We start from the raw sequence: 20,352 nt of genomic DNA, 5'->3' as shown, positions 1-20,352 counted from the left end.
ACTGAGCAAACTACCATATTATTCAGAAAAGGCATGCTGATTTCCACTGACAAAACTACATCAGCAAAGAGAACAGTATCAGAACGAGCAGTTTTATGGAATCTGCCAGGCCTGTTCAAAGCAACAGCTCACCCTTGCACCCTAAAACTGTGTTTCATATCTTTGTCTTCTCAGAATCAGTGCTTATGGACACTAAGCCTTGAAAAGAATACATACTTGTGTCAGTCCAAGTGTGGATGTCAGACATTTAACATACTTTGTCAACATGCAGAATCCTTTTAAGAAAAATGTTAACATCACACTTATCTGGAGAGGAAGCTTTACTTTGGCTCCTTCAAATGCTGGTGTTCAGCTTGTGGTACCTCTGATCACCCTCCCTAATATCAGCTCAAATGATGACATCTCAAAAAAGTAATCCTACATAACAGCAACTAATGTGCTTGCATTGTCTTCTGGCTTTTTAATTTCTGTTACATAGGACAATATATTCAAAGTAAAACCAGTTAGCTCACAGGAAAAATTTACATTGTGTGTCGTGGCTTACAACTAAAACTTATTAAAGAGCAGTAATGTAGAGACATGCTCTGTATTTTTTCAAAATCAAAAAAACTCCTGAGTTCTGACTGACAAACTGGACAAAGAGTCTGCACTACTGCTCAAAGTTTCTGCAGTATTTCTGGAAAATTTAGAAGTTTTCGATTCTTTTGGGTTTTTTTTTCTGCTATTTACGCTTATGTTTTGGGCATATTCCACTAGAACAATCACTGGTATAGCCTAAGCATCTGTCTTGGTATTAAGCTGCTATGGAGAATATTAAAGAAGTTTCTAACACACCCATAGGAAAAAAACTGTCACTGCAGACTGGTACAACCTCAGCTGCCAAAGGCTGTACCTGAATGCATACAAACACACACACACAGGAACAACACAGGGTGAGAATGAACTTGAAGAATCAGCTTGAGGAAAAAACCCTTACATCTTACATGGTACTTTCTCATGTATATTATAATTTGTCAAATTCTCCAGATCTTCTAATTCAAACATGCATCTAAAACCATTAATTTGTTATAGCATTTTTTAATTCTTTTTAGAAGTGCAGCATATGTACCTCTTCTAACTTTTATACCATACATATCTCATTCTAAACTTAGAAGTTTCCATAGTTGTCATTAAAAAGCACGTAGACAAAATATTTTATGGTATCTATAATAAATGCAAAGAAATCAATACAAACAAAACTTTGCTTAGCAAACTGTACATACATAAATATGTTCTTTGTTTTTCAACTTGACATTCAACATTTGTCCTCATAAAATCTTTTGTGATCTTATTTATTACACCCATTTTTTTTAATCTTAAAAAAGTGCTTCTCAGATTTACATCTTGTGCATCCAAAGCAGAAGTTAGAACACCATGCCCAGAACAGAAACCACAGGGAATAATACATTGCCATACAAGATCCTTTAAAATTGTTATGTTACAAGTGCTCTAAAATTTCTTTAGCATTCTTTATTTTGCATTACTGTAGATACTGAGGGGATATTTAACAAAGACTAGGCAACAGCTCATATAGAGCAGCACACAGAAAAGGATCTACAGTATCAAGTCCTCAGCTATGCATAGTACAGGGCAATGACCTGGATATAAAGTGGCTAAAAGATCCAGAATGCTGGAGAGAAGGACATTTCCCTCACACACATCACATTCTCCTTAGTACCCAGGATGTGAGCATTGAAACAACGTTACTCAGGTAATACCTTGTGCAGTCTGATACTGATATACTGATGCTTTACTAGCTGAGTAGACAGCAGAGAACGCTATGGATGCAGCAGTGGCTACAGCAGGTAGGTAAAGCTGCCACACTGAATCCTGTCACCCAGGATTTTTAAAAAACCATCCTGCCTCCCAGCTAGCACTCCAGCAAGATCCCCGCTGTCTTGCAGGTCTCCTTCATAATGGAGGTGGACCATTCATGTATTTTAGCATGGGGTGGAAAGAGCGGGCAAAGTTGTTGGCCATAGTGCAGCTGTAGTCCTCCTTGGTCATTGGCACCAGGCAAGCCAGCCCGATCAGGAGCAGCAAGAGGAGCTGAAGTGGCAGAGCAGCTCTGAGGACTCTGAGGAAGAAAGATGGGCGCTGCCGTGCTGGCCCAGCCTCAGAAGGGGAGAAACCTGAGCCACCTCTTGTGGACCTGAGAAAAGAGGATGGAGAGGTGAATACAGCAAAACACTACTGCATTAGAGGCTGCCCTCAGCCACACAGCTGTCCCTAAAGACTGGTTTAAAATTCGTACATACTTCAACTAGCAACTGCAGAGGCATTTTTCAGTGAACATGCTATTTGCCTCACACCCTCAAGAGACCCTGCGTTTCTAGACTGAGTAGGAAGATCCCAAATGTTCACGATAAAATGGGTATTGTGACCCCACAGCCCCTTCATCAATTATGAGGAAGATTCTCCACTTAAAGCACTGTGCTCTAGAGAGGGGAAAATAAAAGGTGGGCTATACTTGTCACATATTCAATGCATACTGTCCAAAAAGGAAGCCTCTGTGTTTAAAAGGGCAATTGTATTTCATTTTCAGAAGGTTCTACATTCATTTCTGTATATAGTATCCACAGGGATAAATGCATTAAGATTTACTTTTATCAATCTACCATTAATACACAAATAAGCAGGCAAAGGGGAGTGATTTCCTGCAAAGTACATTGTATTTTGAATCTTGCACTGAATCAGCGGTTAGAATCTATTTGTTTAATTGACTTGACACCATCATCTTCTGAGTGAATTTATTCCTTGTGTCAATGTTTCTAACTTGAAATGGCAGATATCTGTCACAGACCTATGGAAGAGGTGAGAACTAATGCAAATATTTTCAAAAGTATATTTCAAACAAAGCACAAAAAAGCCAATGTTTTCAAATGAAGGATAAAGAGACGGATTTCACATTTTCCTTTTTGACTGAAATGATCAGAGCCCTAATGTACAGGTGACAGGCTTTGAGATAAGGGGATGACTGAAAAAGCTAATTATGCAAGCTATAATTTGATGCTCTCAGTGTGTGCTAATTAAATGACATGGGAAAGTATTGTATTCTAGCACTAGCCACAGATGGAAGAACTTAGAGCCTTCAAACAATGTGCTTCAAGAGCTTTTTCATTAAGACACTAGGTCATGAATTTTGCCTTAGACACATGACTATAAAACATCCACATGACTGCAATGATTATAAAGCCCCAGAAAATCTATGGTTTGCTGGGGTTTAAGTGATTCAAATACTTATAAAGATGGATTTAGCTTCAACTTGAAGACGTGGAAGAACAGGCTTGTTGGCTGTAGCCAAATGCTCCCCAGTAAAGCAAATAGGGAGAGATGCTTTCTTAGTGTCTTCTTGCCTTCCCCTAGTCCTTTTGATATTGTCTCCCAGATAAAACTGAATCTGGTCAGAAAGCATGCAAAACCCCAAAAATAGCTCCTAAACTATATGCGGCTTAGCAAGAGTCCCCATGTTCAGAAAATAATTACTTCTATGCTTGAGATAATTTTTATTGTCTTGCTCATGCATCTGTACCATTCCACTAGGAAGAATTCATGAAAGCCACACAGATTTGGTAAAGTTTAGGTGGCCAACAGATACATAAACACTCAGGTCTGCTAGATGATTAACTAGACTTAAATAACCAAGGAAGGAGCAGTGATCAAAACACCAGACCGCAAGTTGTTTGAATCCACGTTATTGTAGCCCAGATGGAAAACTGCTTATCACACAATGTAAGATCATGTCTTATAAAGAGCATATTGAAAGGATATGGCACATTTAACAGCATGAGAGCATTCCATATTAAAGTTCAATTAGGTTGGGACTTTGACTGTCTAAGAATGCCAAGACAGAAAGTTAATGGACTGAGGTAGGAACAAAGGGAACAAGGAGTGCTTAATTACCTTCCAAGCATTTGATTGCACAGTCTACTTATTTACAAGGCTCTCATTGTGCAAATGTTGTTAATCCCAATCAAAAAAAGCCACATTTCTGAAGCTGGTGACTGCTGTTTTATAATGAGTAAAGTCAGAATTTTCCTCGCTGACTCAGAGTTACTTTGGGGCAACACTGGGTGTCAGAAGGGGAATTTCCAAAAAGATCATCAAAAGGGAGGAGGCAAATTTAGCATTTACTTTTAATTTTCTTTTCTTATGGCTTTAGTACCACAATCCAGCACTTTTGCTTCGTGTTTACTCAAAAAAAAGAAGAAAAAAAGTGGTATGTGTAAGCCTCATGGCTGAACTCAACAAAGAATATAAACTTTCTTTCAAAAATTAAAACAGATCATGGCAAAGTTTTTCAAAACACTTCCTGCAGTGAAGAAGGATGTTGACAAATAGTTCCAAATTCTGCATGGATATTATTAAACATGCAAAGAATGAAACATTATGAAAAGTTTGAGTGCTCTGTTGCCTGTGTTTATTCCAGGTACGCCTCTGTAATCTATGTAATTGACTGAAAAATTGAATGACTCAGTTTAGAGAGTTTAATGGATTTGGTAAGGAGAGATGCTCAAAAATATACACTACTTAGTACAAAAGGCTCACTATTCATAAGGGCCAGGACTGCTATTTACTCCAACAGAAGGGAAATCTGAAGTACTGTATGCCAATTTGAGGAAAGGTAGTTGTTTTTTTTTCAGGAGCTTGCATCTTTAGCTCTTTCTCCTACTAATTAGATAAAAGGGGGAGACAAAACTGTAGACATGGCCTCCAGCAAGCTTTTTCATGTCAAGAAATCTCATAAATTAACCTAAGTAGTGCAAGTAATAGCTACCCTTATTATTTGAGTTTTTAGTTGTCTGAGAAATTGGAACTCTTCCCTAAGCATTTCAAGAGAGGAGAAGATATTATATTTACCAAATAATAGATTGGATGGGCAAAAAAAGAGAACTCTAATACCAGGCTAGACAAATACTTTCTTTTAAAGGTGAATGGTGTTAGTGTTTTATATGCTAACAGAGAATTTATCATCCAAGTGAAGCTGATAGGAATAAATAAAGTGAATTTAATGGGGAAGTGACTGATGGAATGCAGTCAACAGGCTTATGTCAAAAAAAGCACTGCTGGGCTAATAGGATGTTATTACCAGAGCTAAACAAGATAAGTATTTAACATCTTTGTGAAAAGACTACAGCCCAAAATATAAGGACAGCAAATTTCACCTGTATGATGGCAGAGGTTGAAAGTCTTTAAATACAAAATAGGATATGCTTCTCGAACAGAAAAAAAGTGGATGAATACAATAGGCTTAATAAGTAGCTTAAGGATCTTAAGATCTTAAGATTATATTATGTAAGGTAGCCATAAAAACTTTTGCTATAAATTTATAAGTTCACAATCTGAAGCTAATGAGGGAAATTTAGAGCTCTTTGACACAGGATAGCAACAAGCCAATAATATGGCTTGTGAAGAGCTCTGAAAAGGGACAAAAGAAAATTTAAAAGATACTTCAGTTCAAGATTTCCAGAAGAAAAAAATAGGTTGTTTTAATGATGTTCTATAAGTCACTAATCAGATCTCACTTGGTACAATTTGTATCCTTTTAGTCAACATAGTTCTGAAAGATGAAGCCAAACTTAGACAAAGTTAAAAGAGTTAGAAAAATGGAATATTTCTCCAATGATGCACATAAAGAGCTGAGTTTACCAATATAAAACTCAAGAGAGATTAAAACTACCCTCTATAAAGTACTGCAGATTAAACAGAAAGAAGGGTGAACCATTGTTACAGGAAAGGATAATGTTGGCATTAAACCAAATTAGTACATCTAGACACGGCTGTATTCAAGGTGGAAATGACCATAATTCCACATAATCCAAGAAATCAAATTTGATAATGACCTTTGACTTTTTGTTCCCACTGATTCTAGTTTTTTATTCAGTTTATGAAGGAGAAGGTATGAGGCCCTGCCCACAAGGACAGGCAGCAGTTCCTCTTGGTGGCCTAGGAACTGACCTTGTTTTGGTGCATTCTGACTTTGATTTTTTTACTTAGCTCTCAGCATCACATCACCTCAGCCTCAGATTTGACTAACCCTGTAAAGATGATGAATGTGTCCATTTTAAATATGAAGTTAAAGTAACAAGCTCGAAGTGAGAGTGTGGGAAGTAACCACAAGAAAAATCATGGCAAGCCAAGTCCAAGCCTTGTGTATGAGCTGCTGTGTGGCTATGACTGCCATTCTGTGGCCAAAGACACAGAGAGTGCAATGGCCTGGTCTGCTCCAGGAACAGCCAGTGACTTTTAAAGATCCAATAGTCATTTGGGGATGCTTGGGGAGAGCAGGAAATGGAGGCTGGCACTGTGGCACCAAGACCAGAATAGAGCTGCTCAAGAGAGACAAATGTAAACATTCCTGAGCAAATTAAACACCTTTTTATACCTTTTTAACATTTCAATAACTTCAAAAAAATCCACAAGCACAGCTCCAGGTGTGAATTTACAACAGCTCTATTAAACTGATGAAGAAAGAGGAGGTACTTCTTGGACTTGCTTTCCCACTTAGCACAGAATTACTTATACCTCTTGGTATAAGGAATTGTCTTTAGTTAAATCTACAGAGGAAGGTCCAGTTTAAGCTTTTACCTTGCTTAGCATCACTCTACAAACACCTGTCTTTTTGTTTTGATAATGGGGAAGGCAAAACAATGTCATACTTATACACAAAAAGTGGACCCTCTGATTTTAAATAAACTTTCCTTCACAACCTCCTATGTGATAAACCTTTTAGAAGTTCTCCTGTATACTACCCCCTAACAGGGTTTGCTGATCCAGTGCAAGATCAAACACAAAGTACTCTGATCAGAGGCATGTCAAAATATTACAGAACACAGTGACAGCCTGTACTTCTTTATCAGTTAAAACCACATTATACATCAACCACAACCTGTCTGGCTTGCGCATTTGATTAAGTTTCCTATTCAGCAGTGACTCATTTGTATTCCATGCTTGTCTGAATGACAAATTGAACATTGTGTTGTACTGCTACAAGATGTGTTAATAAACAGTGCTGGAAAGACTTGATCTGAGAGGTGCCGCACCAATGCCACTGCTGGAATTGAATCTCAAAGCTGCAAAGCACTGCTGGCTGCTCCCTGAGCCAGGAGCTCGCACCTATAACCTTCTCAAAAGGTTGGCAGAAGTGTTCTGACTACACAGGAGAGCGGAAGAGCACACACAGTATATGTTTCTTGAGTACAATGTTGCTAGTGCAAGCATGCTGAAGACATCCACCACTCCTGCTAGATGTTAATGGCTGCAGAGTAAAGCCCCACTCATACTCATCCCTCTTCCCACTCCCTAGAAGAAACAAAACGCCAAGCTTCATAGTAAACTAGGGTTGGAAAAATTAATTCTCCATCGGACAGAGAGATGGATTGTACATATTTCCCCTGTTTTCTATGTGGTTTGCTATTGTTTCAAAGGAAAAAAAAAAAAAAAAAAAGGGCTGAAAATAAGGCTTCTTGGCGCCAGGGGAAGCAGTGAATGATGCTCTATCTGTTCTACCTGCTGTGCTATGTGGTTTTGCAACTGTGCCACTTTACTCACAGTCACTAACTACGCTTATAAAGCAAACTCTTTTTTTAAGTGTTTATGTAAATAGCTACATGGCAAGTAGTTTTATTCTTTGTTTCATTTATATTTGAGAATAATTTTGCTGAATATGCCCTGATTGTGCTAATGAAAAAAAAAACAGTATTCTTTAGGTATTTTTTGTCTGCTTGGTTATTGCTTACTCACTATATTAAATCTAGTGTTGCTTTATTTCTAACACCAAGTTTTCAACTTGAGTTATTTTTAAAATAAATTAGCTACTTTTTAATCTGAATAATTGAGATTTAAAACTTAACTATATGCACAAATAGATTTTCATCATACTTTCTGATTATTTTAAATGTTGAAGATAATGAAGTAGCAAAAGATGTCCTATTTACACATATCAGCCGGTTCATTTACTTTTTCAGATTTTTTTTTTTTAAACTTCCTAACTCTAGAGGCTAGTGAACTGATCAGTGAAAGAGTGAAGGTACACACATCACGCTGACAACAACAAGGAATGCAGAAGCACTGTTAGCTGCAGAGATGACAGGTTGCTGGAGACAATGTGGAAAGCAAAAAGCTGTAGCTGCAAGCCTGCTCTCTACTGGTCAGACAGAGATGGGACAGTGCTGCTTCCAGAGCAATACACGGATGCAAGCACTTGGCAAGTCATGGAAATGTTAGCATGTTATATTGCAGTAGTCTTCGAAGGGGAAAGAAGACCCCGTCTCAAAACCCTCAAATTCTGACTTGTAATTTTGAGTCTTAAGTACTGGAAACCCACAATCTGAACAAAACATTTCGAAGAGAAAAAAAAAAAAAGTAGAACGAAAATAAGAAAAGGATGTTAGTATGTCTCATTCAGATCTGTGGGTTTTGTGAATTCTAGAATATGGTATTGGCCTAGAACCTGCCTCAATTTAATATCTCGAGGAAAAGAGGATGATAAAAAGTGTTTGCCATGAACCTGGTGGCATTTCTGTGAAATCATGCCAAAATAAAATACTCGTTAAGTATCAGGAGTGGAAACATACACTCACCCCAATCAGGCATATGAAAAGTAAATGTTGATTACATGCTGTCCTTCGAAGCAAAAGCTACAGATGTTCAAGGATTAGCCAGTATTTCTATTTAACAAAGACTTTGAAGCAACTGAGAGCCCCTTTTGGTAATAGTTTGGCAAAAGGGAAGTTTTCATTTGTTAGAAGTCCTGGCCACCTGACAGAGCTGGTGCGGACGGAGAGGAATCACGGCCAATTTCCATCATCCTCTTGGGGTTCTAGAACAGAGTGCGGAAACCAGGAGAACAAGGTACCTGCTATGTGGACTGCTGACAGAGGGTCCAGGCTGTGAGAGACTACATTTGCCTCGTGGCTGTTTGCAATGAACAGGGGGTAAAGAAAGAAGAATGTTCAGTCCAGGCAAATAAAGACAAGCTACTGATGAAACTAAATTAAAAGTGCAGCAAAGGAAACATAAAAGAAATAAAATCAAATGAAGTGACCAATACCCATGAACCAAGGAAACTGGCTTTTCTTTGCACCTAGCTGGATATGGAAATGATTGGAACATACACAGTGAACTTGAAAATAACAGTTTGGTTATTACGTTTATGAACGGCAGCTCTGGATTTAAAAAAAGCCTCCCTAGAAATTCAACTCAAATATTCTGCAATATGAAATAGAAAAAAAATTTAGTTGAACGTGAGTAAATATAGAGATGTCAAAATGCAAATGCAGACTCCAAGAAATCGTACAACTTTGATATATATTATTGACAAAACAAAACAAAAAAAGTAGATAAACACTAGTAGATAAACACTAACAAATTAGAGACAGAAAAATGCTTATTAAAATGTTAAGATAAAACCTATTAGAATTTTACATATTCTTTAAATAAATATTTTATGGTGAAAAACTTCTCCATTTCCTTTAATGGTCAGGCATCCTCCAATTACATATGTGGTATTAGATCTTTTATTAGTAATTTAAGTTTAATTTAGAAGATAAAAGAATGAACTCTGAAATAAAATTAAGGTTTATATTCCTTCTCCTTTTGAAAAGCCAGTATTCCTTTACATTCTCATACTAGTATCTAAAAGGAAACTAGTGAATGTGAAACAAAATCAGAACAACAAAAAATCAATTTTAAGAGCCATAAAATTTATCAAGACAGAACTCAGAGGCTTTACAGAAAGTGCAAATGGAAAAAAACCAAAAAACAAAAAAAACCAAACCCGAGCAAAATAAATCTGATTTTTTAAAAAACTAAGGAAAAAAAAAGCAAAAGTAATCAACCAATAGCATTGCAGAAAAAAGACAAAATAATTGCAGTTCCATTTTGGGCTCAGAGTATGGAAGTGTTAAGTACTAGGCATGTATTGCTATATTTCTTGAATTTTGTGCCAGCGATGTAAATAGACAACTCCAGAGTTGCCATCATATCTGTTGATTAGGTCGTGTGCAACTAGCTCTTTTTAATGATGTTTTATGCCCTTCAGCTCTACTTAGCCACTCATCCAAAGTCTCAATAAGACCATCTGCAACCTTAATCAGAAATGACAAAAAAAAAACCCAACATAACCTTATTGAGATTCTTGATGAAGCAGCTCTGAAGAGAAGGCCAAACAGAAATAGAGGACTGATTATACCAGACAAGACCAGACTTTGGGGTGGCTGCCATCACTAGAGCAAAATACAAGAGACACGACATGCCATACCATGGTAAACCAACCACACTGACAGCCCTGGTTTTAGATAGTATTTACCACTTTTAAATTTCATGCAGGATGGGATATGCAGCAAGGGTGGAGAAAGCAGCTGTGTTTTGGTTTTGGTTTATGCCATTTCCTGTCCTACCATGTGAGAAGGGGGGCCTTCCAGCTAGCTAGAGCTACTGTAGACATCTAGAGCTCCCTCCTAGGAGGTGGCAGAAAATGTACAACATGAAATTACCGTTCTCTGTCTGCTTGGAGTGCTTCTTCCAGATACAGGACTCACTGAGCCTGATGTGTCTAATTCATCAGCAGAAGACCATGAGGACAATTCCTAAAGTTCAGAAGGAATGGAACTCAGATACACAGGAACTAGCTGTTTGGGTAAGCAAACTGAAAAAAACCCCAACCCTGAGTGAAATCCCAGCAAAGGTATTTCCAAAGTAAATAAAATGTAGCAAATTCTGTTACCAAATTTTTTAGTTATGTGCATTTGCTGTTAGCCCTGAAGGAAAAGCAAAGCAAACAGGTAATTAAAACTTAGTTGCTTTAGGTGATACGTGTCCCGACAATGTCAACAGAAAGGGAAAAAAAGTTGCTTTTTATTCGCCTTTAATTACAAGAAGAGGTTGAAACCACCAAGATTTTACTTAAACAGTAAGAAATCCGCTAGAAGGAAGAGCTGAGTTCTCACACCTTACGCATTCAGCTAATAGAACTGTAAAAAAGGGAACTGAAGAAGAACCTGGAAATCTTTAAAACTGTCACTGTTGGCAATGAGATCCTGAGAAACATGATAATTCCAAAAGATTTGGATTATTTGGAACAGTTCGTAGCTCACAAGGCACTAAGATCTGTTAGTGTATTACAGATTTTATTGGGTTTTTGTTGGGGTTTTGTTTTTTTTTTTTAACAGAGAGAACATTTTCTTCCTTTTCCAGTGACAACTGACACACTATAATTTTCAGTACTGCAGCTAGAATAATTATCTCATATACTTTTCCAATTGATTCAATCAGTGATGGCAGGATAAACAAACTGAGATGTTCAATACTTATTACAACACCAAATAGCAAAAAATTACTGTATTAAAATGCCTACCATACCACAAAAGAGACATTTACATTATGAAATGTAGAGATTCAGTGTGCTCTATCTTGATAAGGATTTCAAACAACAGAAACAGTGCAGCCAACAGTACTGATCACAGAAGTCAAAATGGGAAATGGGAAATGTGCAAATAGCAAGGAATAAAAAGACATGACTTACCAGTTGACTACTCGAAATGTCTAGAATTTTCTCTAGTTCTTTAATATGATGTGTGACCTCTTTCAAGAGGAGCTTCAGTCTGTTCCCAATTACATGCACCTTCTCTTTGGCTTCAAGACAGTCCTTGCCTTCAGCATTGACTAGCAATTGGCAGGACATATCTTGTAGTGAGGCCACCTTCAACTGAGACTCCAGCAGTTCACGTCTGATTTGCTGTTGCCAAGGCAAAGATCAGGTTTTTTTAACAGATGTTTAAAAATAAATAAAGAAATAAAAATAATAAACCAGAACTCGTAAAACGGGAAATTTGAAATTAATGAAGCAGAAATAAAAAAGAAGTAATAAAAATTTCAAATCTTTCAGAAAGATAGACATCAGCCTACCAGTTGCCTGAGATTTTTAAATCATGAGTTTTTAAATCATGAGTTTTGCTACTAACAGAAGTGAGCAGTGTTCCCTAACAAAGTAGAATTAGCTACTGACATTGGTCCCAGGGTTGTACATTTGCATGCAATGTATAATGTTAACCCTCAAGAGAAACATAAGCATGATTAGGAGTTTTTCTAATTACGTACTTTGGGAGAGAAATGCATTATTTTAGCCCTACCATTAGAAGCCTGTGATGATCCTGCAGCATTTCTGAGTCCAGGTTTGGATTGATGGGAACAATTTCATTTTTTCTTCTGTCAATATTCTCTAACCAAAGCAGCAAACCATGGCTCATTTCATGGAAATCCTGCAAATGATCAGTGATGATTTTAACAGCATGGAAGAAAATTCAAGTCAAATTAAGGTTTGAGTTTTCAGTCCTACTGACTAAACAACAATCTACAAGATAGTGCGGAATAGTAGATTAGAATTCCAGACATGAAAAATTTAGAAAATTTTGGGCTGGAAATACGTGCTTGAGGTAGTGCAGGTATATCTTTCAGAAAAGACGTGGCAAAAATGTATTTTGAATTGTTCAGGCAAGTTTCAGACTGGGTAGTGAGTACACCAGATAACAATATGGTTGCATTTTTGCTGTGTGGGACGCTGACAATTTAAACCAAGGGTAATACAGACCTGGCACTGCATTAATGCATCCTGCAATGAGCAGCGCCACGCTTCCATCATACTGCACACGTGGTCCCAGAGCACATTCATCTGAGACAGACGCTCCTGAAGCTTCTTGCTCTCTTCATTGTCAGACTGAGTGAACTCTGAGCTGCACAGGTTGATGGATAAGACGATTGCTTTACGGTTATCAATTGCTTTCTGCAGCTCCTTGATGATAAGACAAAGTGGGACGAGGGAAAAAAAGATGGAAATCATTAAAACGTGACTTCTGAAGGAACCAATAGAGAAGGCACCACAAGAATGCAGCAATTTGCCATCAGCAACAGCAGAATGGTAGCTTATTGTAGCCGGCTCTTTACTCTGGATATGAGACTTTGCTCATTCTGCGATACTGCAAATATTCAGTCTTCAGTATCTACTAAAATTTTACTAGAATCAGCCAATTAAAATTGTAGTATTAAAAGCCTGAAGTCATCGTTGAATTTTAAAGATCTGGCTCATGTTTCAGGTATTCTAAAGACAGAGCAGGTTCAATAAAATTTAAATAGATATTACCCAATTCTACTTTAGCTCATAATAAAACTTTTGCTCTCATTTCTCCATTTGCTGATAAATATAAAAATCAACATTTTTTTCAAGTGGAAACTGCTGTCAAATATATTTTTAAATAAAAGCTTTTACTGAGGAAAAGAAAACATACAAAGGGTACAAACAACTTACTCCAATTTATAGGAGCAGGACATGTATAAAAACTCGAATTTATTTACATTGGAAGCCACAAAAGAAACCCCACCTCCTTTGGTTTGGAGGGCACTAATGGGCTTTCCAAGAGGGGGTGAGATAAGAACAGGATTCTTATGAAATGCCCCTATTCCACGTACTTTACAGCATTTACTTAAAAGCCCTATGTCACAGTGACCTTTGCAATACTTATGGCAGCTATATTTGGATTCCAGTGAAGATTAGCATTAATATGCTTTAGATGGATCACTGCCAGAAATAGTCTTTACTATCTGTCCACCTCATTTCTAGTACAAAGCATGGTGCATTTGGGTGTTGGCTCACACATTTTTGAGCACAGGCGTGTAAGATGCTAGGTAACTGAATGTGGAGCTGTGGACCATCACATTAACATGTCTTTATAGGTGTAAAATATGCAGGAGATATCACAAAAGCAGTGATCAGATCCTGAGATGACAGAAATAGAAAAAGGAATGTTGTTAAGTGTCACCAAATTTTTCTTGTGTTGCACAGGTGACAGCTGTGGTACACTATATGATCTCAGGACATTCCCTTCTTCCTTCACCATATGCCCCAGTGTGGTGTTTCTTTTAAGGTAGCTGTTTTGTTACCAGTTTGACTTGAAGAGTGTTAATTTAACTTGGCCAAATTCTGGAATTACAGAGTTTCCACAGAATTACTATTTCAATTATGACACTGGATTATATAGTAAATGTCAGTGGTACATTTTTCTGCCAAAAGGTGATGAATAAAAGCACATTCCTATTTCAGCTATCAGCAGTTGCTTGCTACATGCAGAATGGAGCAAACCAGGTGCAACTACTGACAACTTCTTCAACATACCTGTTGCACTCAGGTCTCTTTACATGGTAACTCATGCATAAGAGAAATAAAACTCACTTTCAGTTTTTTAATTCTGAGCTCAATAGTTTGTATGTCTGTGCTGAGATCGAGGCGGCAGATCTTCTCCAGTTCCTCTTCTGTTTCTCCCAACCAAGCCCAAACACTGTTAAGGTCAGAGTTAAACTGCTGCCATTGCTGAAGGTTCTGTTTCATCCTCAGCTCCTTACTTAGCGCTTGAGCCTGGATTAATTCCCATCGGTCAATTACACCTGGAATGATAAACACCAAATTAAACAGAAGCAAAACACAACTAGCCACACAAACAATTGCATCAGTTGAATCCTGTGCAGAACAACAACAAAAAAAAAAATAAAAATTAAAACCCAAAAAAATCACAGCCCATGAAATACCACATCGAGAACTAAGTTAGACTGGAGAACATGATGTTTCAAAGAAAGAAGAAAGAATCTGGATGATGCCAGGCAACAATTTGACTGACTTTATAATGTCGGTCTTCTATGAACAGAATTAATTTGATACACACAGACCACTTAAACAGGCTATGCTGATAAAACCATCTTAAATTACCATAAACTGGACAAGGACTCTGAATATGTCTAATTATTTACTATTAGTTTCACTGGTATTTGTATCTATTACAATCTAATACACCTCACTCCATTTGTCTAAGCTGTTGCTGATGTCTGATAAATACCTGTGCTAAAAAGAAACAAATTAGAGGCTATTTCTTCATACTATTTATCTGGGAGTCCTACGGCAGAAGGACAAGCTGTATCTTTCCATTAACTTAAATATATAAAAAAATAACCAAATGGGTGATATATCATGCCAAACTAAGAAGGGTAATGTTGCCTTTATAGTACCTGGAACAAATCCTTACTTTTAGAAAGCAATACTTATTTTACAGTTGATGGTTACAATTAGTAAGGTGAGTGCTCTTACCAGGTGATTATAGATTTCTGTATTGTGACAGATAATAGCAGAAGTGAAAGCTATGAGAAGAAATGAACGCTAACTTGTATGTTTTCTATAGCAACGCAAGCAAACTTTTTCATCAGAAAACATTCAACAAAAATGCACTGCATCAACAGGGACTTTCCAAAAATCTTAGGGTAATGTCTTGTGATATGAAGGGGTTCTTCAAATGCATCTGTTTGCCTAATCTCTTCATAGGACTTTGACAAGGGGTTCCTCACTACTCTTTACAATTCTTATTTAGCGATGTATACAGAACACAGTAACAGATACAGTCATACAGATATATGTGTCAGTAAATAATCCTAAGTATTCAGAAAAACTTTGCATGTTTGCTACTTTCAAAACTGTTTTCCATCAATAAACTAAACATTACTCACCAGCTGTTTGCGTTTCAGTACTGTTTAGGTTAATAAATCCAGACAATTTTTCTTCTTCTTCCTTCAGTTTGTATCCAAGCCTTTTTACCGATTCTATGCTTCCACTGCACTCACCTAGTAGTTTCATCTGTGTTAACAAACACAAAATCCCATCTCAATATGCACTGTACAGGACTAATCGCAAGGAAAATGCAAATTGCAATGCAACTTCCAAAATTCTCCAAAAGGAGATAAAAATCCATTACTTTAACAATCTGTCCTGATACTATGAAATGTATACGGAGGCAATCAAGACCTAGAGCATAAGTTCAGCCTAAGAAGAAGTAATTTGGTGCTACTGTGCTGGATATATGTGCTATAGCTGGATGGCTATATGTGCCATAAGTCCTAAACGTTAGGACACCACGGCAAAGACACTAGAAGATGTGATAAAGAAAATAAAAATAAGGGTGAAAATATTACTATGCATCCAAACTGCTCATCTTTCAATTATCAGTAATAAAATTATGTGAATGATTCAAAGAGATTTTTCTTTCAGAAAATTTCTCAGAGAAAGCTTTTTAATAATGCACTTAATATACTTAATATATACAACCTTGCTTACATGACGCATGTTTCTAATTCGCCAGCATGTGCTATAAAACTTGCTTTTAAAAGCAGAGTATAAACAAGGATACCATCATTAGATGGATAAAATAAAACGCGTGTGAGAAACTATTTTGGACATCTGCAAAAATGCAAGAGGAAAATAAAATTGTGGAGTCATGTTCCTGTAATCTTATGCTATTATAAACACAGCAATAACAAACAACAGTAGTATGTGGTTAAGGGTAGCAACCATATGAGTGAGTAAGGCTGAGAATCAGAATCTAATTGCTCTATGGAAACAGCTACGTTTCTTTCAATAGTAAATCTAAGCTGTGAGTGCTTATTCAGCTTCTGCTCCAAAATACACTCACGTAGCCTTTGTAACTGGAATCCAGCTCTGGTCCTGTAGGTGTTTTGCTGCGGATGATGTTTTCTGCTTGCTGTATTTGGAAACGACTGGTGTCCAGGGCCTTGTCCAGCTGCCGGATATGTGCTTCCAGGGATCCAGGTTCTCCTGTACCAAAACCAAAATTAATGTGACCATGGCCTATGTTTTTCCAAAGATTTTTTTATCCTTTGACCAGGCAGGATAAATATCAGGACCACTATCTGGATTAGACAGTAAAGGAGAAATGTGACTGCAGTAGTTTGAGTGGTGCAACGTCAAAGCGAACAGGTAACAAGTTACATTAAGAGTGTTAGCAGCCTCAGAGGACAGAAGACTACACCAATGAACATGCTTGCCATAGGCATACTATCCAAGAGTACACAGTTTAAGGCAGGCTTGCAAACTATGCTGATGTGACTTTTTCTGTCAGAGAATTCATTAACTGTCTGAAGGGTAAAGTTCTTGGCAAAGTGTGGTCTGATTCTGGACAATGCCTTGCTCCCTTTCACAAACACTCTCAAATAAAACTTTGGATCCCAAACGTCTGATGAAAATCTGTGTTAAAATTTGATTTCTCCTAATTTATCTTTGTACCACTTCTACCCATTAAAAAAAAAGAAAGTGGAATTTTGACCTATATGAATAGATACTCTTTGCATATGATTTAAAAGAGCACAAGTATATAGATGCTAAGTGATACTGTTATAACTACGTTCTCAAGGTCCACAGATGACTTGACATCTTGAAGGCCCATAGCAAGTAGACAACAACTTATTTAAGCAACCACACTAAGCAGCAAAATTTATAGTATTTTTCCAATGAGGCATTTGACAAAAATAATGCTTAACATATCTGCAGGTTAATATTATTCATCTAAGCCATCTGGAACTCACACCAACATTTTTGGAGCAGAACTGATTTTTATCTTCCTTATGGAGGTCAACTGAATTTGTATATCATTTATCTACAGCCAGTTCTAATCTGAAACAGGCTGCAGCCTAGAGGACCACAGAAGATCCCTCTTATTCTATCACTGTGCTTGACTTCTAGCTGCTTGCAAAGACAATTTGAATTTATTCATAAAGACAATTAAAAAAAATGCTTGGAGAAGAGCATCCTTCTCTCAACCTATTTACAGAAAATGGATCTTCTGGGATGGTTAATCTTTTTTTCACACAAAACACTGCCTCACCCCAAGTGGACAGAATGAACTGCTCAATACTGCTTTCCCCTCACTACTCTCAAAATTTGCACAGGTGAGAAATCTACACATTTTTTTCTATATGTCCTGCTATTATTTACACTCTTAATCAATTACAAGACTAGTTTAGTAATTTTGAGAAAAAAATAACAAGTGAACCTGAGGCCTGTGTTACAAATGCTGAGATTTTAAATGCTTGCTATTTCAAATTTGCAATGAAGCCATTATTTGAAAAGAGGAAAACTGTGAAATCATGAGAGCAGGTATTTGTAAGTGTATCTAACCCCTCAGAGAGAATAATCTGACATATAAAACAGTAGTTTTAATATTTTGTAAAACTACAATGTAAATAAAAAATAGTTTTTCAATATAAAAGACTAAGATGAAGACCTACTTCTACTAAGATGAAGAACTACTGTACATCACCATGACATTGTTTTTACATGGAACAACAACTAACCTAAAAGTTTATCTCTAAATATTAATCCAAGCTGTGGCTGTGTTAAAAAAGAGTGTAGAAACCCAAACAATTAGTTTTTTCTCTATATCTTTTCCTTCTGCATTATTTTTGTAGAAATCTTTCTTCTTTCAGAGACAAAGCAAATTATTAAGTCTTGTTGGGGCACTCCAGAGAATAAAACCCAACATAATAACCTACTGATTAGTTCAGTCTAGTTAGCAGAGGTGGGAGGGCCAATACTTCAAACATCATTGTTACATCCATGCACCTACTAATCCCTTTAAGCCAAGTAGTAAAGCAGGATACTACTACATTAACATGCCAATGCTGCCACATAAGAAATATTTATCTTGTAAGTTGTGAAAAGCATAGCAGATGCCAAGAGAAAGAAGTTATGCTTGTGCACTGTGGTATTTGCATCTGACTATGCTTAGTCTTTCTTGATGCCTACCAGAGATACTTTTCAGTGCGTTTTCTGTGAGTGTTACATAGGCCTCAAGAGTTTCGGGGATCTCTACATCTGAAAAATAAAAGCATGGTCTAAACTGACAGCTCAGTAATCGCTGTTCCCTTACAGCATGAGCCCTTTTCAAGGGATGGAATATATAAGTGGTTCCAGGAGCAAACATCTTTTTCGGAAAAGGTAAAAAGATGAAGACTGAAACACAGTGAGCCTGCAACAAAGTCTCTTAATGTCCAGGCAAATCTGACTCTTTCCAGAGCAATGACCTGGAAAGCAAAAGACAGACACAAGATCAGAGTATAATATACTAGTATGGCTTCCCCCACCATTGGCTGCATTTGCTCCCTTTCACTTGTTAGGATTTATTACACAAAGCACAGAAACTTAGAAAAAATTTTCAACTTCACTTGAGACCAAGACCTAAGATCCCACTTCAGGCTAAATACTCAGTCACTGGGGTCTTGCCTGGGTAAGGACTCAGTTAAGATTTACCTAAGCACTTGATGATTTTGCTTGTAGAGCTTTCCCACAGCATTTCTTCATCAGTTTCCTCTACACTTCTTGCCATACCCAGCACAGTTTCTGTAGTCGGAACAACTTACGAGGCATGGCTGCTACAGATGACACATCCCATCTGGCAGGCCACAAGCACAGACTTGCAGCCAGTTCTCTGTCATATCATACGAGCCTTTGCAATTTTCCAAGGTTGTAGTCATCCAGGAATCTCCATCACTCTGTCTAAGGCCAGAAGGCCACTGGGATCACTTAGGGAAAGCTATTTATAATCTACAGAGGCTGTTTAAAATACTTTTCCATTAGCATCCTGGCCGAGCAATAACTCTTAATATCTGCTTTTTTTTACTAGGAGAGAAAAAAAGACACACAATCTGGCACCATACCTGCTATACCGGCTGCCCCCCTCATGTAGAAGTCCTTCTCTTGTCCATCTTCTTCCTCAGAGTGCAGTGCCCGTGAAATGGCTGTCTCCAGGTCTCTGCTAAGGTCGTAGTCATGATCCCACTCCAGGGGGATGGAGTCCACGCTCGCAGGGGTATCTCGCCCTGACCGCTCGCTTCTCACCGGCTGGGAAAGAGGCAGCGAAAGGTTGGAAGAGGGGTGCGGGGAGAGAATGCTGTCCGCAGATTTGTCATGCCACTGCACGTCAGAGAGATCTGCTGATTCATCCACGTCCACCTCTCTGTCAGAGAGGTCGTGTTCATCATCTGTCAGCTAGAAGCATAATGCAAACAGAACCGATCAATGAAACATGTGGAGGCGCCAAATGGTCAGCCTGGGTCAGTGAAATAAAGCAGGATTAGGCAACAGTCACATGGCTGGTGCTTCCATTTTTGCATTTTTTTGCACTTTCTGCTCATTATTTTAAGGTGTACTGAAAAAACGAAGCTGCAAAAAAGCTCACAATACCAGCTCGTTTTAACTACTTAAGGCACCAGAAAGTCTCACATCAAGCAAATGTCTCCAGACTTTTTACTGATGCAATGCTGACAGCATTAAAGTTAAAGAAAACTCCAGAATCAAGTCATAATATATGACCATTTTTTTCATGACCAATGTTCTCATTATATTCTTTGATATTTTAAAAACCCTGTGCTTTGTTCCTTTCCTTCAGTAGGACTTGAGCTACCAAAAATCATTTTGCTCTCACTTAT

At 37.6% G+C, this 20,352-nt stretch overlaps 1 protein-coding gene across 2 annotated transcripts in view; it reads right to left on the bottom strand.

Annotated features, from left to right (window-relative positions):
* Positions 1-1,190: 1,190 nt before the first annotated feature.
* The window catches only part of SYNE1 (spectrin repeat containing nuclear envelope protein 1), a 304,753-nt gene continuing 285,591 nt past the window's right edge, over positions 1,191-20,352 (bottom strand). Inside the window, exons 135-145 of one of the 2 annotated variants that reach the window (XM_030446636.1) lie at positions 19,582-19,912; positions 18,671-18,739; positions 16,542-16,684; positions 15,583-15,709; positions 14,264-14,475; positions 12,629-12,829; positions 12,171-12,299; positions 11,564-11,776; positions 10,536-10,628; positions 8,897-8,955; positions 1,191-2,191 (exon numbers count right to left, since the gene is read on the bottom strand). In XM_030446636.1, the coding sequence (XP_030302496.1) occupies positions 1,951-2,191; positions 8,897-8,955; positions 10,536-10,628; positions 11,564-11,776; positions 12,171-12,299; positions 12,629-12,829; positions 14,264-14,475; positions 15,583-15,709; positions 16,542-16,684; positions 18,671-18,739; positions 19,582-19,912 (1,818 nt within the window). In that variant the 3' untranslated portion in view covers positions 1,191-1,950. The remainder of the gene's footprint in view (positions 2,192-8,896; positions 8,956-10,535; positions 10,629-11,563; positions 11,777-12,170; positions 12,300-12,628; positions 12,830-14,263; positions 14,476-15,582; positions 15,710-16,541; positions 16,685-18,670; positions 18,740-19,581; positions 19,913-20,352) is intronic. The other variant, XM_030446635.1, reaches the window with a different exon arrangement.

The sequence above is a fragment of the Calypte anna genome, chromosome 3, assembly GCF_003957555.1.
Source record: "Calypte anna isolate BGI_N300 chromosome 3, bCalAnn1_v1.p, whole genome shotgun sequence".
In the NCBI taxonomy this organism is placed as follows: Eukaryota; Metazoa; Chordata; class Aves; order Apodiformes; family Trochilidae; genus Calypte; species Calypte anna.
This window is presented reverse-complemented; position numbering and strand designations above follow the sequence as displayed.